General features: G+C 58.2%; 1 protein-coding gene across 1 annotated transcript in view; it reads left to right on the top strand.

Moving 5' to 3' along the window:
• The first annotated feature begins 5,060 nt into the window (after nucleotides 1-5,060).
• The window catches only part of PRKAR1B (protein kinase cAMP-dependent type I regulatory subunit beta), a 56,621-nt gene continuing 36,385 nt past the window's right edge, over nucleotides 5,061-25,296 (top strand). The window contains exons 1-4 of the mRNA XM_090290017.1: nucleotides 5,061-5,168; nucleotides 5,963-6,158; nucleotides 16,464-16,631; nucleotides 18,803-18,894. Coding sequence (XP_090146143.1) covers nucleotides 5,982-6,158; nucleotides 16,464-16,631; nucleotides 18,803-18,894 — 437 coding nt within the window. The 5' untranslated portion in view covers nucleotides 5,061-5,168; nucleotides 5,963-5,981. The remainder of the gene's footprint in view (nucleotides 5,169-5,962; nucleotides 6,159-16,463; nucleotides 16,632-18,802; nucleotides 18,895-25,296) is intronic.

A 25,296-nucleotide genomic window follows, 5' to 3' on the forward strand; every position in this document is an offset into this window, starting at 1 on the left:
TCTCCACGTGGACTGTAGAATGTGGAAATCTCTGCGGTTGAGCCAGAAGGTGGTGGGTCTGCCCTGCTGTGTGTCGGGTGGGGAAGCGCTCCTTCCTCTGAGGACGTTTAAAGAACCAGTGAGCTGTGAATAAGGAGGGGTGACATCCATCCTATTGGGGTTCATGGTGCAGTGTCCTGGTTACATGTAGTTTAAAGTGTGTCGCCTCAACAAGTGATTTTGGTAAGTAGCACCCGCTTGACTCTCGCGTATTCCACCCAACAAATATCCATGGGAGGTGCGTGCAGCCTGGAGCGCAGCCGTCCCTTCTGGAGCCGGTGACCGGGAGGGCAGACAAAAGGAGCATTGTGACGTGAGTGGCCTTGCCGGGGCGGGCTTCCCCGGGAGACACTGGAGGTGGGATCCGAGGGATGCGGTTCTGGGGAGCGGGGTCACGGCCCTGGGACGGGGCAGCGAGGGCTGTGGGCAGTGGCCAGGCCCTCGGCCAGCCTGAGATGTATGTCTAGGATTGCCAAAGGGACAGTGAAGAGGTCCGATAAGTTTATCAAGTTATTGATAAATATAGCTAAGTGGAACTGCTGGCATAGGTGATTGTGCATTTAAGTGTTTGATAGAGGTTTTCCAAATTGGTCACCCCAACAGTCTGCACTCTGCAACCCCCCACCCCAGCGCACGCCAGGGCCCGATTCCCACTCACTTGCCAAAACAGCAGTGTCAGACTTGGGGATCTTTGCTAATCTGACAAGTAAAAAATATAGTTGTCAGTGTGTAGTTTTAATTTGCATTGTTTTCATTTGAGTGAAGTTGGGTATCTTCATGCTGACGAAATTAGCCCTTTGCGGTATGTTTTATAACCAAATTTGTCTTTCGAATTACTTTTTAATGCAGAAAGTTTTTATGTAGTTGAAAGTGTAAATTTTTGCATTTTTATGGCTGCTGGGTTTTGTATTATGCTTAGAAAGGCAGCCTTTGCCCCAAGGTTGTGTTTATATCTTGATTAATCTGAAACTTATCTGTATAAAGAGGGACATGAGGATTCAACTTAATTTTTTTTCTAGTCGTCTTTTTAGTTCTCACCAAACTGTTTGATTTACTGTTTTCCCCTCTGTGCTGCTTTTGTCAAAAATAAAATTCCTGTAAATATTAGGGTTTATTTCTTGATTCTTTGTTCTGTTCCCTTAATAGTTGTTCAGTTGTAATATTTTAATTAAAAACATTTTGATTTTAAAGAGAGGGGAAGGGCGAGAGAAAGAGAGGGAGAGAAACATCATTTGGTTGCCGCTTGCACGCACCCCGACCAGGGACCGAAGCCACAACCCAGGCCTGTGCCCCGACTGGGGATTGAACCAGCGACCTTCCAGGTCCCCGGTCAGGACTCATGCTTTCATCTTTATAGTGTTTCCCTGTGTGGCCTCGCCCTGTGCTGCGTGCTCCCTCTGTCTTCGTCCGCTCGGGCCGCCGCGGCTGCAGCACCGCAGCTGAGGGCTCACACCCAACGGACGTGTGTGTCTCACAGACCAGAGGCTGGAAGTCGGAGACGGAGGTGCCAGCAGAGTCCGCTCTGGTGAGGCCCCTGCCTGGTTCCTAGATGGAGCCTCCCTGCGTCCTCAGGTGGTGGAAGGGACAAGGGAGCTCCCTGGGGTCCCTTATAAGGATGCTAATCCCACTCATGAGGGCCCCACCCCACGACCTAATCGCCCCAAAGCCCCACCTCCCAGCACCTTCACATTGGGGGTCAGGACTTGGGAGTGGGCCCTGCAGCTGCCTTCTGGGCTTGCACCAGCTTCTTTCCCAATTCCCCCGTGAACTGTGAATCAGTTGCTGCCTAATGGACACAGTGACTTAGAACCACGTGCGCTGGCTCTCGGCTTGTGTCTGCAGGTCTCGGGTCCAGGCACAGCTCACCTGGGCCCTCTGAGGGCTGGGCTTCCGAGCACCCTGATTCCTTGGTGGCTGCCATGGGGGGCACATCCCCTAAACCCTCCCCAGGGTAATGCTTAAATCATTGTGACATTTTATGGCAAACCGTGTGTGACATTTCATATCCCAGGCCTGCAGGAAACAATCCTGGGGCTGAACCATAGAGAACGCTGGTCTTATAAAGTCCTGGGGGACTTCTCACTGACTGATGCTCCTTGGGGGCCCCAGCCACCTCCCCATCCCCTTCCTCTCCTCGCATCTCCTCCCTGTCCCCAAGGCTGTCCGCTCCAGAGAGAACCTAGTTCACTCCTGGAGGAGACTGGAGACAGCTGAGCAGCCCTCAGCGTTGGGTCCTGGGGCTCTTACCACGAGCTTCGCACTCCATTCTCAGCCCTTACCCGCCCTTCCTTGCCTGTGGGCTGCAGCTGGGATGTGATGGCCTCTGCCATGTGACAGTGGTCCCAGAGAGAGGCCGTGGGTGGCAGTGAGCCGGGCCCCTCTGTCCACCCTGCACAGCTGGGGCTCCTGTGTCTAGTCCAAGGCACTGGCCGGGGACACTTGGATGGCTCTGCAGGTTTGTTCCAGAGCCAGTCTCAGACTGCAGGCCCCACGGGCCCTCCAGAGTCCAGGTGCGCGCGGTCTTCCTGTCTGCACCCCACAAGCACTGTGTTTGTCTCCTGGCCCTGCAGAGGGAATAAGGAACAAGAAAAACACCTCCCACGCCTGGGAGACAGAAATGGAGCAGGCAGCCTTGTGTGTAGCGGCTCAACAGCGTGTGATGAGTCCTGCAAAGAAGCACAAGCATCCCGGTGGCCCCCAGAGGCGCCCCAGCTCTCCAGGAGGTGGGGATGCTGCAGGGAGGTCCCCTGCAGCAGTAACATTCACACTGAAGCTCGTGGGTGAACTGGAGTTGGGAGGTGAATGTGGCTCCGCAGTTGGGTCCTTGCCGGGCTCAGTCCCCAGGTTCCGTGGGTGAAGCAGGGGCCCCGGACCTGGGGAATGTGAACACCTCCCGGGACGGTGACTGGGCAGAGCAGAGGTGGGTCCTCCCGGTGCGGAGAGGCACACACTGGCACCAGCTCAGTTTACAGGACTTTGGAACAGATAATACCATCCCTGATGGCAAGTTTCAGCAGGAGGGGTGGGTGTGAAAGCAGAGTTTGTCACTGCCCCGTGGGGAGGCGACTCCGGCCTAGCTGTGCAGGCCAGCGCGTGGCCCACGCGGCCCCTCATCCAGCTGTAAGGGACACTCCTGCCATCTCCACGGAAGGGCACTGGCCATCGTGGTCCAATCAGCTTCCTACTGACCCTGTGCCCACCCCCATCACCGTGCATGTTTTATGGGCTTCTCTCTGGTCAGGGGGATTTGTGAACATCACGGGTGTATCGACATGGACGTTTCTCAGTTACAAAAAGCAAAAAGCCAAGTGCATGGACAAGAAAGGCATTTACTAGGTAACTTGATCGGGAAGTCCAGACCCAGGCGAGCTTCTGGCGCCGGTGTTCGCGGCCCTGCCCTCTTCTCCGTAAGGCCCTATGTATGCCCCTCTCTGGGCACTGACCTCATCCTCGGGGTGGAGCAGAGAGCAAGTAGGACATTTTGGATGCTTTTGCCCTCCACCTAAGCCATGTAGGGACAGCGAGAGATGTGAGAGGCTTGTCGAGGGCACCTGGACCACGCCCTGGCCCTGCTGGGGGGAGTCTGGAGGCAGCTCCCGGGGAACTGCTGAAATAAGGACCTGGTGGCCTGAAGGGTCTGAAGGTGAGAGGTGGGTGGGGGCTGCCCCCTGCTATGTGAGGACAGGGGCTCCGTACAAGCCATAGCTGAGGGAGGCCAAGGGGCCAAGTATCTGGTGGGCTCCGTGCAGCCCCCTGACCTGGGGAGGTCCTTGTCTTGCAAGGACACTGACCAGGGCTACCTGCCGGGGTGGAGCCCCTGGCAGAATGAGGTGTGTGGGTGCCTGGAGACCAGAGGCCATGAGAGAGGGTCGCCCCTGTCCCAGGGAACAGTGTCCAGGGAGGTCCTTGCAGGAGAGAACTCCTGAGAGCAGAGGCCAGCTCTGGAGTGTCTGTCCCTCAAAGGCCATCAGGTGAAAGGGCCCTTTTCTGTCGTCCTTCCTGCAAGCCACCCTAGAGGGGCCTGAAGTGATGGGAGGAGGGAGGGGAGGGAGGAGGGGGAAGCGGGGAACAAGGTGTGGGCTTAGAGGCAGCCAGAGGCTGAAGTTGGTGGTGGGATAAAGTTTTGATTCAGATGAGACTGGACTCAAATTCCCCAGATGACTCTCTTGCAATCGGTGTGACCAGGACAGGCAGAGTGTGCCTGAGACCTGGACGGGGCCGGAAGCAGAGAGGAGCTCCTAGTCTGTCCAGCCTTGTGACCTCTTCCTTCCCCTGCATGCAGGCTGCGGTTAGTGGTGTGCCTGCGTGGACAGGTGAGTAGGGACAGGAAGTGGGGGCTCCCTGCCCCCCCTGGTGTTTAGACCACTCTCTGGGAAAGGTAGGGACCCCCGGCGGACGGACTGACGTGATGTTTCCGCCACCCTCCCTGGCAGAATGGGGTCAAACCATGGCATCGGGCAACAGCAAACAGAACAGAGCCCTTCTCTGCAGGCCTGGGCCAGGGGGTCACAAAGTCACCAAGGGCTCCACGGGCCTCAGGGGCTCCCTGCACCCCATGGGTGCTGGAGAGAAGTTAGGGCGACCTGTGATTTCCCGCTGGGCCATCTGGGTGCAGCTGGAGCCCTAACCCCGAAAAGGGCATCCGCTCGCCTGTCCCTGGGGGGTCAGAGCCCCCGCACCACTTCTGAGCGGGAGAGGGACCTTGGAGACTGCGTCACCCGCCATGCAGACAAGTAGATGGGATGCCAGGTTGAGCCGCCCCAGCCCTGCCATCGCTTCCTGGCCCAGGGAGGGCCCTCAGGGGCTGCAGCGCAGGAGGCAGGAGGGGGCCCTAGCCTGGTTGCCCATGACTCTGGGGCTCTGGCCAGGGTCGCTGGGATGTGCCCCCTGAATGCCAAGAGGGCAAAGAGGCTGGTCCTTGGGAAGATAAGGGGGGAAGCCAGAGTGTGGGGGGGCTGGCGGGGAGTCCCGTGCGGGAGGAGGGGACTGGCGCTGCGCAGGGGCGGGCGGAAGGCGGTGCCGCTGCAGTGCGGGACCGTTCGCCCTCCCCGCGTCCCTCCGCGTCCCGGCATCCCTGCGTCCCCGTGTCCCCGCGCAGCCGCCTTCAGCCTTGGGCGCAGCGCACCCAGGTATGCGGGTCTGGGGCGGGGTGTGCGCCAGAGCCCCTCTGCCCGTCTGGAGCTGGGCCTCAGCTGGCCAGGAGGCCCCGGGAAATGGGGGTCTTTGGGGAGCGCCCCCTCACACTACCTCCCCCTCCCGCGTCCGCGGTGCCTGGGGAGGGGGCGGAGGCCCGGAGAGGAGGCGCAGGTCAGGGTGCTGGAGAGGAGGTGGGGAGGAGGCCTGGGGGCGGGGGCTGGAGACGCGGGGGCGGGGACGCGGGCCTGGGTCCCTGCGCTGGTTGCAGTGGGGTTCCGGGCTGGTCATCGTGGCCAAGTCAGAAGCGCGGGGCCTTTGTTCTCCAGGGTCCGTTCTTCCTGAAGCCCCTCAGCTGGGTTTCTTTTACGGATAAGCGCACCGCCCGCCCCAGCCCTGTGACAGGTCCCCCTCCGTCTCCCTGGTCTGAGATCTCACGGAGGTTTCTCCAGCAGTTCCACTGGGCCAACTCTATTTACCTTCCCCCAGCGGTCCTCAAAAAGGGGAGAGAGGGATGCAGGTGGGACCACCTAGCTGCTGCCGGACACTCAGGGGTGTTCTCGGCCCTGCCCCAAGAGTGTGCCCCCTACCCCATCCCCGCAGGGAGCTGCCGAGCGGTGAGGTGTCACCATCGGGTAACAGCTCAGCCAGCGCTGATGGGTGCAGAACGAAGGGCCTGGACCATGTCACGCTGGTCGTAGGGTGATGACCGGCCCCGTGACTCACGCCAGATGCACACGAGTCCGGACTCCGCAGCTCGCGCTGAGGCCGCTGTGTGTTTCCTCCGCAGGAAGCTGGGCGCGGGCAGCATGGCCTCGCCGCCGTCCCGGCCGCTGGAGGAGGACGAGGGTCTGCGGGGGTGTGAGCTGTACGTCCAGAGGCATGGCGTCCAGCAGGCGCTCAGGGACTGCGTCGTGCACCTGTGCGTCTCCAAGCCCGAGCGCCCCATGCGGTTCCTTCGCGAGCACTTCGAGAAGCTGGAGAAGGTCAGTGGGGTGCCTTCTCCCCTGTACCGGCCCGGGCACAGCTCCGTGCCCCTCTTTCTGCCCCATCACCCTCAGGACAGTGGAGCCTGCCCACGAGAATGTCGCCCTGTGGGCTTTCCCAGAGAGAGGAGCCAGGAGGACAGACCCCACGGTCTCCCAGCCCCAGAGCCCCCTCCTTGGTCCGCCCCAGGCCGTTCGGGCTCAGTCTCGTGGACAGTGTTTCAGATTTCAGAGACAGCTGACCGTGACCAGGGCTTGTGAGGCGCTCTGACAGCTTCACTGCAAGGGACCGAGGTGGGGACCAGGTGAGGTATAGATGCCGGTGGCATTTGGGGGAGGAGAAAATGTCTCTGACTGAGTGTGACGTGGTTGCCCCATAAATCTGTGTTCTTGGTACGGGTCGGGAGATGCTCCTCAGCCGTGTCTGGGGCCCCTTCTGAGGAGAGGACAGCCCTGCTGGTCCATGGCGGGAGGACCGGCGGAGAGCAGCGTGGGGATGCGCTCGGCCAGCTCGCCCTGCTTTCCCTGACCTCCCTCACGCACTCACCTCCTGAAAATCTTGGGGTGCCACCATGTCAGGGTCCTTCTCTTGGCCCTTCTGTCACTACTTAGCAGTCCCTGTCTCTGCCCCTGGCTCGCGGGGACGGAATGGAGCCCAGTCCAGGCTCAGGGCTGCTTCAGACCCCTCGGGGCCCTGCCCAGCACTGTGTTCTTCTCGAAGGGGCTGCTGTGGGCCCGGAGCCTGACCCGGGGGCCCGGGTTTGTTTCTTCCCTGGAAAGCGATCTGTTGAAAACTATCTTAGAGCAACGTGTGCCCTTTAAGGAACACTTTAAACGTGCAGAAGTAGGATGAAGAACTAATATCCACCTGTCACCCTGTTCGAGCTGCCGTCACATGGCAGGTGCCGTTCATGGTTTGCGTTCCGTGTTCGTTGTGTGTTCTTCACGTGATGGCACGAGGTGCCCTGCAGTTCTTGCCGCCTCCCCCTTGTGCTTGGACACTTAGGTGGTTCCAGATTTTTTTAAGGTTAAAAATAACGCCACACGGGCTTTTCCGTATGTTGCCGTGTGTTCAGTGTGGCTTTCGGACATGGAACTGCTGGGGCCCCGGTCAGAGGGACCGCACGCCACATGGTGCGTCGGCCAAGCCGGCCGGGCTGTTTTAATTGAAAAAGCTGTTTTCCGATGATAGGTGGGAAGTGTCCTGTGGCCTTGGTCCACTGCGGTTACTTCTGAGGTCCCTTTAGGAGGCCTTGGGGCCCCCGAGCCTGGCCCAGGGGACCGCCCAGGGGGGTCATTGGCTCCTGCACGTTTGAGGAGGGACAGTCAGGCAGCTTCTCACACCAGGGCTTGGTTAGCACAGGAGCTACTTAATGTGGCTCGTTCCCGGGTGGCCGCCTGTCAGGGGCCTAGTCTCACGGGGGCCTAGACTTCCGGCCGGCCGTCCAGGGCAGGTCCAGGCCAGGCCGGTGCAGAGGTGCTCGCCGGGGACGCTGTGCACCTGGGCATTTGCAGGGGCTGGGGACGTTCTGGGTGTCCCACGGGTGGGTGTTGCCTTGGAGACGGACACACTTGGCCACACGGGCATTGCTCTGCTGGGGGTGCTGCAGGTCTTGGTGGCGGACTGGGTGTGGGGTGAGGAAGGGACCTGAGGCAGACCCATCTGGGCCCTTGGATGAGTGCAAGTGCCACCTGCCCAGAAGGGGACAGTAGGAAGAGTCAGGGTTGGGAGGGAAAATGAAGAGTTCAGCTTTGGACATGTAGGTGGGCATTGTCAGCGAGGCTGTGGGTTTGGGGCTCGGGGGAGGGGCCAGGGTGGGGCCCGAGGCTGGGAAGCTGATGGCCCCACTTGCCCTGGGAGGCAGCCTATCCCGTGCCTGGGGCAGGCCAGGCCCGGGGAGGAGGAAGGTTCCAGTCCTGCTCTAACCCGGGTCTTTCCTGCTGTTCCACCTGAAGGGAAGGACCTGCATCCTCATCTTCCACGTCCTGGTCACTATGGCGACCAGCTCAGTCAGCTGGGGCAGCTGTGACGGGTTCCACAGACTGGGGGCTTACGCAGCCCACCCGCCCTCAGTTCTGGAGGTTGGGTCGGAGGCCACAGTGGCAGGTGGTACCTCTGGCTCCTCCTGGTCCATCCCTCGTGGCTGGTGGTTTACGGCAACCCTGTCCCTGCCAGCCTCTCAGGTCCCTCCGTAAGGACACGGTCACACTGGATTAGGACCCCCAATGGCCTCCTTGATTCCGTCCATAAAAACCCGGCTCCAAACACAGGTGCTGCGGTGCTGGGGGCCAGGGCTCCAACGGGCCTGCCCTGGGGGCACAGGGCCACCCAAACTGCTGCCTTCCCAGTGTGGACACGGGGTGCAGGAAGCGAGGCCACTGCCGATGGGAACCCTGGGGCCGGGCAGTGGTGACAGGGCCGTAACCTCTGAGCCAGAGAAAACGTCTGGCCTTGTTGTGTGTTGGGGGCAAGAGCACAGGCTCTGTCTGTGAGAGCTGATAGGCACAGGCCTCGGGGATTCCGCGAAGTCCCTGAAGTCGTGCGTGCGCTCTGATCGGCAGGCGCATCTGGTTTGCAGCGGACTCTCAAGTGACCTGCCATCCTCAGGCCTCAAGTCCTGAGCGTCCTGACACTGCAGACGTCTGTTCTGGCAGTGAGGGCCCCGCCCGCCAGCTGTGTGGCGATAAGGGGCCAGGAAATGTCCTTTCCTGCGGGAGGGAGGCGGGATTCAGGGCCGTGGGGAGCAGGGCCGGAAGCCGGGGCGCAGGCAGGAAGGCGCGTGGAGGCCGCAGCCAGGAGGGGGCAGCTGGGCCTCACAGACCGGCGGGATGGCCCAGCGCTCGGGGCGCTGCCCTGGCCGGCCCAACGCGGCACCCAGCGCACGGTCCTCGGTGAGTGTGTGCGTCATTTCGGGCCAGTTACTCTGAGGTGGAGACTTAGAGGGTAGAATATTCCATAACCCTCCGGCAAACACAGCTGTGGATGCGGCCTTTCCAGAGGTCATGTAATGATCAGGCTGTCGTCCGTCTGACAGCGAGTTTAAAGATCAGTCCATTAAGGTACACCGTTACCCTTCCCTGTACCCATCCCTCCGTTCTGAGGACTTTCCTGCTTTGCAACACACGCACACGGATGTGGGTAATTTCAATGTATATGCATTTTTTGTTCGATTTTTCTTCTTAGTGCCATTTTTACGTAGCTCAAACTTTACCACTTTGACCCCTTTTCAATGTCCATTTCAGTGACTCTACATCCATTTAATAGCATTTTTATGGCCTCTTATGGCCGCAGCACATTCCATCCCAGCGTGGGGTTGCTGGGTCACTGGGTAGCGTGCTTCACATCATCAGAAGCTGCCAAGCAGTTTTCTGGAGTGTCCGTACCATCTTGTGTCCGACTGGCAATAGTGCTTGTCCTTCAATCTCGCCAGCACGTGATGTGGCCCGTTTTCTAGCCATTCTAATAGGCACATAGGTCCCGCTCTGCACAGTGCCATTTTCCGCCAACGACAGACCACGTATGGGACTGTGGTTCCCTAAGATTACAGCGCGGCTGGGAAACTCCCGTCGCCTCGTGACGCAGCCATAGCTCTGCTCACGGGTGGGCGGTGATGCCGGTGTCCGGTGTTTACGTCTGCGGTGGGTTCAGTCACGCGCTTCTCAGCCCCACCCTCACCCCCAGTCCCCACGGTAGCGCCCAGCCCTGCAGCCTCCGTCCGTGGCGAGCGCCCTGTACAGGTCTCGCGCCTCCATCTTTCATACGGGATTGTGACTGTAGCTCTTCTGCGTTCAGATGCACACATATTATGTATTACAGTTGCCCACAGTATTCAGTACAATGTCATGCTGCCCGGACTCGCAGCCCAGGAGCCAGGTGTGCAAGACTGTGCCATCCAGGTGTGACATGGCACACGGCATCATCCTCCGGCAAACACGTTTCTCACGCATGTCCCTGCCGTTAAGCAGCGTGTGACTGTCATGGGATGTCAACTGGCTTCGTTTTACATTTCCCAGGGACAACGGAAGTTGAACAGATATCTGTTTGTGCATTTATTTGCTACGTGACATGTGCTCTTTGGAGAAGTGTCTGTTCGTGTCCAGTTTTGTTAGGTTGTTTTCTTACTATCAACGTTTGAGGAGTCTCTGTGTCTGGAATCTGCACCCCCGTGTATGGGGATGCATGCTCTCTGTCAGATGCGTGATTTGTGAATGTCTTCTTCCATCTGTAGCTTGTCTTTTGGTTCTCTTTAACAGTGTCTCTCGGCCGGCAGTTTCTGCTTTCAGCCGACTTTAGCAATGGATCGTAAGTGGCTTGTGCTTTTGTATTGAAGGTTGTGGTGAGGTCTCTCCACTGAATCAGGGTGCACCTTTGCCAACAGTTCACTGGCCACACGCCTGCGGGTCTGCGTCTGGCCTTGCTCTCCTTCTCGGGGGCCTCACCTTTTGGTGACTTTACTCTGATGACTGGGTCCTTTAGTGAGCACTGAAGTCAGGCAGATCATCTTCCATTTTTATTCTTTTTCAAAGTTGTTCTGTCCGCTGTCATTTCTTTGCCTCTCCAGGCACATCCTAGAAAGATCCTGGTGGTAGTGACCGGCAGTCTGCTTGGGATTTCGATTGGGGTCACATGGAATGCAGGCATCAGTTTGGGGGGAACAGATTGCTTACCAATATGGAATGTCCTGATTCATGAACTCAGAATTTCTCTCCATTTAATTAGGTCTTTGATTTCTTTCATCGATGAAAAGAAAAACATCTATTTGTTTTCAATTTACAGGTCCTTCGCGCATTGTTGTTAATCTACTCCTATTTCGTTTTTTTAAATGTTAGTTTTCAATTACAGTTTACGTTCATTATTATTTTGTATTAGTCTCAGGTGTACAGCGTCATGGTTAGACAGCCGTGCACTTCATGAAGTGGTCCCCCTGGTATTTCCAGTCCCCCCGCCACTACACACAGCGATCTCCATATGACTGACTATGTGCCCTATGCTGGACTCTATTTAATTTTTTATTCTAAGTGATACTTTTAAAAGAATATTAATGACTTTACTTTTCCGAGCGGTTTCAGGTTTACAGAAAAAATTGAGTACAAGGTTGAGTTCCCATGATCCTTCCCCCCGCTTCCTGATGGTTAGCGTCTCGCATTAATGTGGTGCAGCTGTTACAGATGAAGGCGTGTAGCTGTGAACTGACGTAGTTGACAACAGGGCTCACGTTCTGTGGGTTTTGACAGATATGCACTGTCACATACCTGTCATTAAAGTGTTGTATATTGGGTTGGCCAACAAGTTTGTTTGTTTGTTTTCATAAGAGGGCTCTAGTAGCGCTTAGTTGTCTTTAACTTTATTCACAACAATTCTGTTAGACTGTATTGTGATGGCTGTCTTAGCAACGTGGATTTTTTAAAAAAGTATCAAAATTGGTGAGTTTTTGTGTAGCTACTTTAATATTCAAGACGAAAGAAACTACGCAACGTTTTCAGCACATTATGCTTTATTATTTAAAGAAAGGTAAAGACGCAACTGAAACGCAGGAAGAGACGTTCAGCGTTTGGAGAAGGGGCTGGGACTGACGAGCGGCCAGAGGAGGTTTGCAAAGTTTCGTGCTGGAGATTCTCTCTGCACGATGCTCCACGTTTGGGTAGATCAGCTGAAGTTGATAGCGATCAAATCAAGATGTTAATTGAGAACAATCAACATTATACCATGCAAAAAGTAGCCAACTACTCATAATATCCAAGTCAATAAAGTTATTGGTGAAAATGAGAAGTGTGTCTTTTATTTTAGAGAAAAAACCATATGGACTTTTTGGCTGACCCAATAGATTAGTTCTCCTGCCCTGGAGTCCCCTGTGCTCTGTCTGTTCATCCCCATCTTGTCTCCCCCCAGCCCTTGGCAACCTCTGATCTGTCCAGTGTCCTATAGTTTTCCCTTTTCCAGAACATCACATACTTGGAATCACACAGCATACAGCCTGGTCATACTGCCTTCTGTCACTGAGTCGTGTGCATTTGAGGTCCCTCCGTGTCTTCTCATGGCTGACGGCTCATTCCTTTTCAGTGCTGCATAGTATTCCACCATCTACTGGATCACAGTTTATTTACCCATCACCTGCTGAAGGGCATCTGGTTGCTCCCCAGCTCTGGCGGTCATGAATCCAGTTCCTGTAAACATCCGCGTGCAGATTGTGGACACTGCCCCAGTGGTCCCAGACCCCTGTTGGGGGACCAGCCCCCACACTGGGCATGCTGGGCACCGTGAGAGGAGAGAACCACGAGGCCTGAACCACAGCCTTGTGGCCCTGGCACTGTGGGAGCCACAGGCTGGCTGCTCAAGTCTGTCCCCTCAGTCCCAGGGCCACTGGCCTGGCACTGCTCGGCTGGCACGGCCCTGCCTCTCTTCAGACGTCCCGTGGCTCCTCTGCAGGCACGCAGTGCCACCAGCGCTGAGACAACCAGAAACTCCCAAAACAGGGATTTGTGAGCGTCCCTGCACTGGCTTTACTGCCAGAACGACTTTATCACTAACATCGATGACAGGAAGGGTAGTTTAGAAGAAACCCAGGCCGTGAACTGTGCTCCAGACAAGCTGTTCCCGCCTATTCTCTCCACGTTTCCGTCTGCCTCACTTACGTGCCTGTGAGTGGCATGTGAACGCAGTTTTGCGCCTCCCCCCGCCCTGCCCGCATCACACGTGTGGCCCCATGGAAAATGCTTCTCACAGGAGGGGACAGGGCTGCCGACCGCGGCAGCTGCCGTCCTGCCGGCTCGGCAAGAAGCGTGTCCCCTGCTCGCTCGGGACACGGCAGGTGTCTCTGTGCTGAATGGCTCAGCTGTGAACATCTGTCCAGATCCACGTCTCCAACTCGAAGCTGAAGAAACGGCAGCTGCTCAGGCCTTCGTAGAAGCATTTCAACGTGATGACACACGGCTCCCTGAAGGGACGTTGAAAGCATTTTTTCAAAGAAGGTTTAATGCTTTCAGAAATCACCTAGAAACGTGAAGAGAGGCTGGTTCCACAGAATCTCAGGAAGTTAAGAAAGCGCCGAGAAGGATGAAGGAACCTAAATGTCTCACCAGATCTCTCAAGAGCGTGAGTCTCACCACTGGGTGTTTCCCTGACGTTTTTCCTGGGTTTATTCTTTCTTCTCTCTCAACTCCACACCTGTGATAAGTTACTACCCTGCTGCATATACTTTTTAAAACAACGGACTATTTTTAGAGAACTTTCAGGCCTACAGGAAAATCGAGCAGAAAGTGCAGAGTCCCTTCCTCCCCCCCGCCCCCCTCCCTGTTAGTAAAACCCACCAACCAACTTGATACATTCAGGGGTGGGAACAAGTAGGCTTCCAGTTCTTCGAATGGAAAAATAATACCATCCCGAGAATAAAGGAATAAAGTCTGCGTTTTGCGTACTTGCGACAGTAAACCTACTTTTGCCCATCCCCGTATTGTTCCCCGAAGTCCATGGTTGACATCAGGGTGTCTCTTGGTGCTGTGCATTTGTAATGACACGTGTCCATCTTTACAGTGTCATGGTGTCATGGCCTGAACAGTCTTCTGTGCCCCACCTCTGGCATCACTCACTGTCACTGTCCCCATAGATTTGCCTTTTCAGAACGTCACAGAGTTGGAATCACACAGCATACAGCCTGGTCACACGGCCTTCCATCACCAAGTCATAAGCCTTTGAGGTCCCTCCATGTCTTTTCATGGCTGGCGGCCCGTTCTTTTTCAGTGCTGCATAGTATTCCACCATCCTGCAGACCACAGTTTATTTGCCCATCACCTGCTGAAGGGCGTCTGGGTGATTTCCAAGTTTCAGCGATCACAAATAAGGCCAAAGGAAACATCTGTGTACAGGTTTCCGTGAGGACATGAGTCTTCACATCTTTTGGGTAAATATCAGGGAATGTAATCAGTGGATTCTGTGGTAAAGGTCTGTCTGGTTTTGTGAAAAACCGACAAACTGCCTTCCGAAGGGGCCGCACCACCTGCGTCCCCACCAGCAGTGACTGAGGTTCCTGCAGCCCCACGTCCCCCAGCACCTGCCGCCGTCCGTGCCCTGGACTCTGGCCACTCTGACAGGTGTGCAGTGGCATCTCGTTACTGGTCGTTTGCCTTTCCCTGGTGACAATGAGGAGCATCTCCTCAGATGCCGTGTGGCACCCGTATGTCTTCCTTGGTGGGTTGTCCATCCAGATCTTGAGTCTTCTTCCCAACTGTGTTGGTGGTTCTCTTATTGTTGGATTTTAAGGGTTTTATACATTTTGCACACAAGCCTCCTTTCTCTGACGCATGTTTTGCAAACATTTCCTCCAGTCTGTGGCTTGTCTTTTCATTCTGTTAAGAACATATACTCTTACTTTTGAACCCTGCTTTTTGGCTTTTTAAACTAAACTTTAATGATCATTTATGTGATCACTAAATGTTATTAAAAAATGATTTAATGGTGCTGGGTAGTCTGTTTTGTAGATGTTTCTAAGTTGAATGAAGCAATTTCTTATGGTTGCTGGTTGGAGTAAACATGTTCTCAAACGCTGCTGAGAACATTCTGGGACAGGTGTCTCCTGACACATCTTGTTTTCCCTTAGAGTGTGTTTTAAGAGCGGGGTTTCGGGTCAGCGTGTCTGTTGGCATGTAACGGCAGTTGTTCCCTGAAAGGTTATTCATTCGTCCGTTCAGTCCGCATGTTCACTGAACACCTGCTATGTGCCCGCCGGACACTGACCTTCGCGCTCTCTGGGCCTCGGTTTCCCCACCTCAGCTGGGCCTGCCTTCTTCGCTCAGACCTGTGGCCGCCAGAGCAAGGCCAAGGGCCCTGGGCGGGGCTGGCGGCCATCACCCCAGTGGACCCAGGGCTTCAGTTGTGCAGACACTCCCTCCCAGGGGCACCGGTGGGCATGGCCTCTCCTCGGGGGGCACTCAGCCTGTGTGACTCACTGTCCCTAGCAGTCCCCAGAGAAGGGGCAGGGCAGCGGTGTCCTCACCTGGCAAAGTGGGACCAGGCAGGGTCCCCGGAGGGCAGACTCAGTTCTGGAGCGTCCCCCAGACCCCGCCTCTCCCCGCTCTGTGTTTCCTTCCTCGGCTGGAAGTCTGCGTCCACCCCCTTGTGTGGGACAAATGAGGTCAGAAGACAATGACCACCACTCATCGGCCAGGGGTCTGACGGAGACAGTCCCTGGGCGGTGCTGCCTGGGTCAGAGGCAGATGCCGGCCTGGAGCTTTCTGGAAACCTGTTCCCACATGATTGTACGAAGACTCCTTCGGCCGGGAAAGCCTGTCCTGACCCCGGGCCCCACCATCCTGCTGTCTGGACGGCTCATCGGCGAGGAAACAGGAGGCAGGAAGGGGGGCTGCGAGCGAAGAATCAGAGGGTTTCCTGGAGCCCTGAGTGGGGGCGGGGACGGGATGCTGTGCAGAGATAACAGTTGCCCACGGCGCCCAGGCCTGCAGTGTGGAGGCGCCTGTGACCTGCCCGCATGACCTTTTGCTGCCAAAGATGGAAAACTGTCCGTGTGCCAGGGTGGGTGCCGCTCAGTGGCCCACGGGGAGGCCTGGGCATGGCCTTGGCGGCTGCAGGGGCCGCAGGCCACCCCTGCAGCCCAATTTCTGCGTTTTCAAGCGGCCCCGTCTGCGCACCTGCAGAGCCTTCTGCACCTCCTGGGTGTGTGAGCTCCTGCTGCTTCCTCGGATGGCATTTCTTTCAGCCCCTCTCAGGGGCCGTCCTCCCCGCCCGCTGGACATGCTGTGACGCCCCTCACGGGGCTGTGGATGGCGTGGCGGTCGTGGCTGAGTCGTGGCGCCTTCTCCCTGCCCCGGGACCCTGCGCTCTGACACCCGGTAGCTGGCAGCAGCTGCGCGTGGCCTGTGGTCACAACAGTCTGGCACTGCAGGGACACGGGCTCAGACCCCTGTCTGGACTCCGTCAGCTCGTTCACTTCTTTACGTTCCTTCTCCCTTTGTCCCTCAGTCACGCACTCATTTCCACCAGCGCCTGTGCCGGGGGGAGGGTCACAGTCCTGCGGGAACTCCGACAGGCGTGAACAAAAGCGCTTTTCGGGGTCAGAAGGCTTCTTGCTGCAGGCGACGCTGACATGGGCCTTGGAACACAAGTAGGAGCTCACTGGGGACGGACGCACTCGGCAGACGGGCAGTGAAGGGGGACCCTGCGTCCTACTCTCTCTCTCCCTGCGCCCCCAGCTCCTCTGGCTGCCGACTCACCTGGGAGCAGACAGGCCCCGGGGATGTGCCAAGGCGGCCACTGGCCCCGTCCCATCTGCTGTCCCTGTCATCCCCCTGCAGGAAGAGAGCAGGCAGATTTTGGCTCAGAAGTCAGCCTCCCAGTCCGACTCCCACGAGGAGGAGGCCTCCCCGACGCTGCCGACCCCCGTGGTGAAAGCCCGCTGCCGCCGCGGTGGCGTGAGCGCCGAGGTATACACGGAGGAGGATGCTGTGTCCTACGTCCGCAAGGTGGGTGCGGGCCTGGGCGCCGGGCCACGGGCTGTGGGTGGGGGTGACACCCGGCTGCTGGCTCCTGTTCTTGGCCTTCGCTGCCCTGGCTGACTCAGAGCCCGCCCGCTGGGACCTCGGCCCCATCGTCACCCCTCCTGGACCCTCAGGGGACAGGCGCTCAGCCCTGCCCAGCCCACCAAGCAGGGCGCCCCTTTGTCAGACCACCTTCTCGAGACGGCGCCTTCGGGCCTCTGTGCGCCTGCCTGGGACCTGCCTCCGAACCCTGGACGCGGGGCCTTTATTTCCACCACATGCATTTCTAGTCAGCTTTAGTGTCTTTGCCTTTTTAGTTTTGACCCATCTTTAAACATTTTTTAAAATTATGGTAAAACATGCATAACATAAAACTTACCATCTGGCTGTTCCGTGGGAGCCGCGGAATGAAGCAGACACTGCTTTCCCACGGCTCCGAGCACGGGCGTCGGGATCAGGGTCTCTGTCCTCACATGGCCGACAGGCACTGGCCTCCTCGGCTCCAGAACCCCACCGCCACCTCATGACCTCTCACCCCACCGCCCGACGGCCCCGTCCCTCCACCTGGTCACGGGCTCAGGGCTTGCGCCCAGGAGTCTGGGGACAGCTTGTGCGCAGCAGTGCCCACGTGCGCAGGGGCGCAGCTCAGGGCATTCACACGGCGTGCTCACACCATGGGCAGCGTGGACGTTCCTCGCCCGGGAAGCTGGAGCGCCATCTCCGTCCAACGCCCACTCGCCAGCCCCACAGCCCAGAGCGTGACCAGCAGTGACAGCTGCTGGAAAGTCTGTCAGGAGGAGGCCCCGGACAAGCCCCAGCTCTGCCGTGACCGACCAACAGTTCTCATCAACGCGAGGGTGGTCACAGCCCAGAGGGGCTGAGGGGGGAGCTCACAGAAGGGGGCCTGAGCAGGGTCAGGGGTGGGACAGGCCTTGGGGTCACGTAGGAAATCGGGTTCCTGGCTCCTGGCTGGCAGCTCGGCCCAGTGAGATGAACAGGGAAGGAGTGAGTGCCGAGTGCGACTCTGTCCTGGCCACTTCCCTGCAGGTCTAACTAATAAAGTGGGAGCTGCTTCTTCAGAGTCTGCTAGCATTGCAGTGGCTCGTCAGGGGCTTCAGTCCCACCCCTCAGAGACCTCTTCATACGTGTACGCAGTCCCAAGTCACTGAGCACAGTGCACACACTCGCCCGAGGTCCTGCTGCCACCTCCCCAGCCGGGCGGAGGGTCCTAGCAGCTAGACACACAGTGGGGGCTTGGGGGGGGTGGGGGGCGGTGGCCTTCTGCTCGGGTCTCTTAAGGGAGAAATTGCAGCAGTTGAGATGCAAGCTCTCTTCATCATTCAGTGAGCAACTCACAGGACATGGAGCCCGGCCTCCTGGCGGGACGCCTCTCCCCCAGCCCAGTGCTCACTGGCTCGGCTGACAGGCCTCCAGGCTCCGCCCAGCCCGGCACTGTTCCCACGGTTCCTTTCCCCTTTTCCAAGGGCGGAAGTCGGTGTGGCCACAAACACAGGTCAGTCTGTCCCTTTTTTCAGTTTTCAAATATTTAAACAAGGTTTTGTCAACTTAAAAACGGTGAAATAATGGAATCACAAAGGAATAATAACGCAAGGGACCAGAGCTCTTCCCGCATCTGCTAGGAGGCTCTGAGTCCCCCAGAGATGGCCCACCAAGACCCAGCCTCTAGAGGGTGCTGAAGCCACCGTGGGTCACCCAGGGCTCTGTTATTTTCTTTCTTTTTTCTTTTTTAAATTGGCATTTGAGGCCCTGGCTGTTGTAGCTCAGTGGACTGAATGCTAGCCCTGCGAATCAAAGGGTCGCCGGTTCAACTCCCAGTCAGGGCGCAGGCCTGGGTTGCCGGCCAGGTCCCAGTTGGGGGTGTGCGAGAGGCAACCACACATGGATGTTTCTCTCCCTCTTTTTCTCCCTCCCTTCCCCCTCTCTCTAAAAATAAATAAATAAAATATGAAAAAAAGAAACGTAATTAAATTAGCCTTTAAAAAATTAAATAAATTGGCATTGCCAGTTGTCATCTTTACCGTCGCCTGCCAGCGGCAAGTTGACGGTTGCACAGGGTGACCTGGGGCCACAGTCTCTCTGGGCTGGGCAGCTGCCTCCAGGGAGCCCAGAGTCTGACTGTCGCTGGCCCCCCGCAGGTCATCCCCAAGGACTATAAGACCATGACAGCGCTGGCCAAGGCCATCTCCAGGAATGTGCTGTTCGCTCACCTGGACGACAATGAGAGAAGGTAGGAACGGGGCAGGGGCTGGGGTGGGACGAACAGCCCTGCCTGGGGCCATGCTGACCATGGTCAGGATGCCTGTCTGGAGGGGACGAGTGTCACAGAGCAGAGGTGGCTTCCCGAAGTCAAGAGCTATGTGCACCTGGCTGCCCTCCTCAGACCCTGGTCAGCACCTGGTGCTGCCACACGCAGGCACAGGACGGCCCCGGTCACCGCCTTTGCCCGGGTCCCCATGGGCTGATTGCCTGGTGTCTTCAGTGCAAGACGTTGAGCTCTCCATGTGGGGAGGTGGGGCTGGCATGCTCGTCCATGGTTCCCTCCGTCCGTCCGTCCATCCATCTGTCCGAGGGTCATGTGCTAAGGAAGGGTGACTGAGCCTGGAGGCATCAGTGACATGATCTGGTTCCTTGGATCTGCTGCCATGGGCATGTGGGTCTTGGGCACATACCTAGGACTGGAGTTGTTGGGCCAGGCAGTCATTCCACATGTGACATTTGAGGAACTGCCAGACTCAGCTTCTCTTTTGTTACCACTGATCTCTGAGCCTCCCTTCCCCACGGAGCCTGGCTGTCTGCTCCCACGTGCCCTCCGGTGGCCATTGTGTTTAACGCAAACTTGACCTGTCCCCAGCCCCAAGACTAGCTGGTCCAGCAAACGTCGTAGTTGAGGGCCAGCCTGGCCTGAGCATGCGCTGGTGGGAAGCATGTCTCCAGGCACCAGCTGCGTGTGTCCAGGAAGCTCCGTGCCAGGTCCCGGGCCCTTGGCCCCAAGTTCCCAGGGCCACAGACTGTTGTTGTTTCAGAGCCAGGTGGACAAGAAGCGGAGGAAGCAGATGGTCGGATTAAAAATCCCTCTTCACGAGGCTGGCTTGGAAAGAGAGCTCTCATATGCGTGTGCCTGCATTTCGGGTCTTTTGTTTTGCATACAGGAAAACTCACTTTCCACCCGAAGCCCCAACGGGCTCCTCTTTCTGGCCACGGCCCCTAGAAACAGGCTGACAGTCCAGGAAATGGGTTCCGGAGGGCGTGGGCAGGGGGCTGCCTCTCAGCCATTCCCATGATGTCTCCCCTGTGTGGCATCCAAACCAGCTGCTTGTTCCAGGTTTCTAGAAGCTGGCTTGGCAGCTTTGTCCGGGCTCGGCTGCCGTTTGGCGAGGGCGGCACCATCCTTTCCAAGTTTGCAGGGCGTCCGGCCCACCGTGACCGAGGCCGCTTGCTGCTTCCTCCACACCCCGACCAGGACGTTCCTTTGCAAATAAACCCATGGGGTTGGGGGGTGAGTACACCTTTCTGCTTAGGGGCTCCTGCTGAATTCGGGTCGCCACAGGCTGGTCGATTTGCTCTCATCGCTCAGTTTGTAGCGGTGTCTTCGCTTCAGGTGTCTTTGCTTTGTGTGGCGATAGTTACTGAGGGAAGAAGGTGGAGGAGGTTGAAGGCCCTTTGTTGAGAGAAGCTAATGCAACACAGCACAGGAGGCCACGGACCCTCCACGGCTGCGCTTCCTCCTCTGGGGGGCTGCACCGCTGGTTGCATTCACCAGAGGCTCTCCCTGGGCCGTGCTGATGGTGCAGAGCCTCCATTTGCGCCTCTGTGAGTAAGAAAGGTTGTCGCTGGCTCCAGGTCACCAGTTGTCATATGAAGCCAGAGTTCCAGCAGGAGTCTCCAGGCTCCAGGCCTCCCCTCTCTGTACGTGCTGGCAGGCCATGGGCACCTGAGGGACGGGCGGCGGGTGTGGGTGACCCAGGTTTTGTCCTACAGTGTGTGGGGCCCCTGGACTCTGGTTAGCTGGGTCATGGGAGTGAGAGGGGACCAGGAGAGCCCTGAACACAGAGCAGCCTTACACGCACACCTGCACAGGCACACACATGGACACTCATACCACCGAATCTAAGGTGTGTTAAAATGCCTTTTGGAAGGAGCCAGCTGTACGATGTAATTTACAAGTTGTGCAGTGACATTCCCTGGGCCTGAGTTTCCTCAAGTGTCACCTGAGAGTAATAAAGCTTTGAGGGTTGCTGTATGGATGGACGCAGTAATGTTTATGGGTTCATCAGCATCACCACCATCACCATCACCACCATCACCATCACCACCACCATCATCACCATCACCATCACCACCATCACCACCATCAGCACCATCAGCACCACATCACCATCATCACCACCATCACCATCATCACCATCACCACCATCAGCACCACCATCACCATCACCACCACCACCATCATCACCACCATCACCATCACCACCATCAGCACCATCACCAACACCATCACCATCATCACCATCACCACCATCACCACCATCAGCACCACCATCACCATCACCATCATCACCACCACCATCATCACCATCACCATCACCACCATCAGCACCATCAGCACCACATCACCATCATCACCACCATCACCATCACCACCATCACCACCATCATCACCACCATCACCATCACCGCCATCACCACCATCATCACCATCATCACCATCACCACCATCACCATCACCACCACCATCATCACCATCACCATCACCGCCATCACCACCATCATCACCATCATCACCATCACCACCATCACCATCACCACCACCATCACCATCACCATCACCACCATCACCGCCATCAGCACCACCATCACCATCACCACCATCATCATCATCACCATCACCACCATCATCACCACATCACCATCATCACCACCATCACCACCATCACCATCGCCGCCGCCACCATCTCTCTGGGGGTCTCTGGCTGAGTGGAAAGGCTGAGTCAGCGGGCTTCTCCCCTGCTGCTGCTTTGATCCTCAAATGCTGGCTCTGACCTCCACATATGGACCCAACAGCCCAGCCTCAGCGCTCAGTCTTGAGGACGGGCTGCTGTGGCTCTGAAGCCACTCTGTGATGTCATTTGCGGCTCTGTCCTGGGCCTGAGGAAGGCAAATGGGCCGCTCTGGGGCGCAGAACACAGCAGGAAGGCCTGGGAGGCCACCCTGTCCCCTTGCCTGAGGGCACAGAAGAGGGTTCCGGGCCAGCGAGGGGAGGCCCCTGGCCCCTTGCCCCTTGTTCCAGGCCAGGCAGCACCTGTCCCAGCTGGGGATGGAACAGGGTGTCATCATCATGCCCGGGCGGCCCCTCCACAGCCCCTCTGCAGAGTTGGGTTCCTCCAGGTGTGGGACTGGGGAGGAGGCAGGTACAGCCTCCTTGCTGGGTCAGCTACTGAGCAAAGGCAGATCTGTGTCCTTCCTGGGGACGCTGGGGCAGCAACTCTCTGGTGGCTCACAGGTGCTCTGGAGCCCTGAGATATGCCGTGACTCTGGTCTGGCCCCGAGGGCGTGTCCTGGGCCTGGTGGAGGGATCTCGGGGCCCTTGGGCTCCCTCAGGTCCCTTCCAGGCCTACCTGGCCAGGGCGCTGCAGTGTGACAATAGGAGGCACCGTGTGGTGCAGGTGGCAGCGCGCTGTGCAGTGGGCCCTCCGCTGGGACCTCATTACTGGGGCCTCTGAGCGCAGCGTGGAGGGCGGTGGGGGCGTCTCACCCTGGGCGGCCCTCCCGGCAGCCACCCCACTCTCTGCAGCTCTAATTAAAACAGGCCTCTGGCTGGAGCGCCACTGCCCGCCCAGCGCAGCTGTCTCCTGTCGTCTGTCCTCTCCTCCTCCCACCCGCATATCTCTGCAGTCTGCTTTCCATCGCCTGGCTCAGGTCCCCGGATGATGGGAAAAACACGCTGTCTGCTGGGTTCACAGGCCGCCCCGGGGCCGTCGCTGCCTCCTGCCTCCCGCCCAGCCCCTCCAGCTCGCTCTGGCTTTGGGGCTGCCGCGCCCCTTCCAGGCAGGACTAGAGAAGAAGTTAGCATTTTGGAACATGCAGGGCTTCATCGGAGGACACGCTTAATGGCTTGAACATGCAAGGAATTTGTTTTTCATTTTGCACAAAGCCAGGCTCCCTCTGGGCAGAGACCTCGAGGTTAGCAAACCGCAGGCCACGTGAACCGGGCGCATCTCGATGCAGGTTCGGTTGGAGGCTGGAATCTGGGGCCCTGGGGCCTGGGTCACGTGACCCGGGCTGAGCCAGTCCGTGGCCTGGTGTCGCCATCATGTCAGAACAGTGCAGGCTGGCAATGGTGGTGGTGCCATCGTGAGGGTCGGCACAGCGTGGGGAGGGACGCGGCCAAGTCCCCCATGGGCTTGGGAGAAGCTTGGACTTGTGCCCCGGCCAGGCTGAGGCTGTGCGGGGCTGACCTGCGCACCTGTGGCCGTGCACTGCCCGGCTCATCGCTGCGAGCAGAAGGCCACACCTGTTAAAGACAGTGCTGATTTCCGCGTGCCCAGCACCTTCGAGTGAATCTGAAGGCCTGCGGTTCTGTCCATAGGGCTGTACTTCTTGACAGAGTCTTCATTTGAAAGGGTAGCCGGGACCTGCTCATCGAGGTGCACGAGACGTACATGACCCTCTGACCGTGGGGGTAGGAGAAGAAAGAACCTGGGGCCCCCCCTCCTGGGGCAGCCCTCAGGCATCTCGCCTGGGGTCAGGGGTGGTTAGCACTGGGGCGTTTTAAAACCTCCAAGACACCCAGCCCTTAGCTGCTGTATGTCAGTCACCAGAGATGCCCGAAGGCTTCCTGCTTCCAGCACCCACGTGCAGATGAGGACACCGAGGCCCAGGGAGGGGTGGACGGCCCAGCGGCCCTATTGCTTGGGGGCAAAAAGTAGGACCATTTCCTTGGAAAGGAGAATCCCCCAGGGCCCAGGTCCGGAGGGACGCTGGGCAGGGTGCCCCTGGCCGTGAGCTGGCCTCCTGCAAGCCCCCCCCCACCAGTGGTGCCACCCAAGAAGGAGCCCTGGAGCTCAGACCCGATGGCCACTGACTGAATCCTGGCTGGGCTCCACGGTTGAGCCCTGGCCCCTACAAATAGCCACACCCTGGCTGGTGCGGCTCAGTGGACGGAGCGCCAGCCTACGAACCAAAAGCCTGCCGGTTCAATTCCAGTCAGGGCACAGGCCTGGGTTGTGGGCCAGGTCCCCAGTTGGGGGCGTGTGAGAGGCAGCCAATCAGTGTTTCTCCCAGTCATGGATGCCTCTCTCCTTCTCTTTCTCCTTTCCTCCCCCTCTCTCTGAAAATAAATAAATAATATCTTTAAAAAAAAATAGCCGCGTTGCCTGCCAGCTGGATGTGAGGCGCTCAGCAGTTGGCAGGGGGCCGGAGAGGCTGTTGGGAGAGCCTAGGGTGAGGGGAGGGGGCCCGGGAGGAGGGCTGTCATCACCGCAGCGTGTCCCCGCCGCATGGGCCACCCATCCAGCACCTCCGCAGAGGCCAGAGGAGGCAGGTGGCTGCCTGTGGCTGCAGCATTTCCTTGGGGCAGCAAACCGTCTTCCTGAGACAGTCCCATGCAACCCCCACGCCCTCAGAGCGAGGCGGCCAGTCGGGCCTGGGCCGTGAGTCTCGGGGTCACACAGTCTGCTCCACGCCCAGTCCCCAGGCCACGAGCTCCGGGGTGCTTCCGACCCTCACAGCCGCCGCGTGGAGGTGGTGATGAGGTTGCCCCATGTGCCAGGTGAAGGCGGGAGTCACTTGCTCCAGGTCCCACAGGTAGTGACCAGACCAGGACGTGGACCCTGGCTGAAGCGCTGTGCTGTCTGTGTGTAGCTTTCAGGACCTGGAGACACAGCTGTCCCCTCTCCTCTCCAGTTCCAGAGTTCTTGTCCCAGTGGGGACCAGTGTTTAAAAGGTGAACGGTCCTTCCCTGGGACATGGGTTGGTCTGTTCCATGCTGTGGGATCACGGAGGAAGAAAGGGCCCATTGTCCCTCAGGGCTGGGGGCTCCCTTACCAGAACCAGTGACCTCTGAGCCTTCAGGATTCGCAGAAGAGCGGGGAGAGCATTGGAGCACAGGGAACAGTGTGGGAGCAGAGGGAACAGCATGGCAAGTGGAGGGAACAGCATGGAGACGCGGGGGGACAGCATGGAGAAGTGGGGGGAGTTCAGGCTGGACCTGCTGGCGGGGGGCGGGCAGGGGTGGACGACCAGGGCGTGTGCACGCTCTTCCTCCCTGAGAACTTTGGATTCTCTCGGTGTCACGGAGAGCATCTTGGTGGTGGCCGCGTACCGACGGCTGCCGTCCCCCTCTGCGGAGGGCTTCGAGCACTCACAGCAGGAGCGGGCCCGGCGTCAGCGCCACCCCACCTGGCGGCGGCGGCCGGCCTCTGTCCGGTCATCCTCCTCCCGCCCCGCCCCGCATGCTGGGCAGTTTGAGGCGAACCCAGACCCCCCGTCGTTTCCGCCACGGCCGCTGCAGTGCAGGACGCCGTTCTTGTCACATTTGCCCGCGCCGGACACGCAGGTCCAGGCCAGCGTGTCTCGTGCCCAAGGGTCCAGCCAGAGCTGCCGCCATCTGCAGGGCTGCTTCTGAGTCGGG

This window comes from Furipterus horrens, unplaced genomic scaffold (assembly GCF_987537825.1).
Source record: "Furipterus horrens unplaced genomic scaffold, mFurHor1.1.pri manual_scaffold_10, whole genome shotgun sequence".
NCBI classification, from domain to species: Eukaryota; Metazoa; Chordata; class Mammalia; order Chiroptera; family Furipteridae; genus Furipterus; species Furipterus horrens.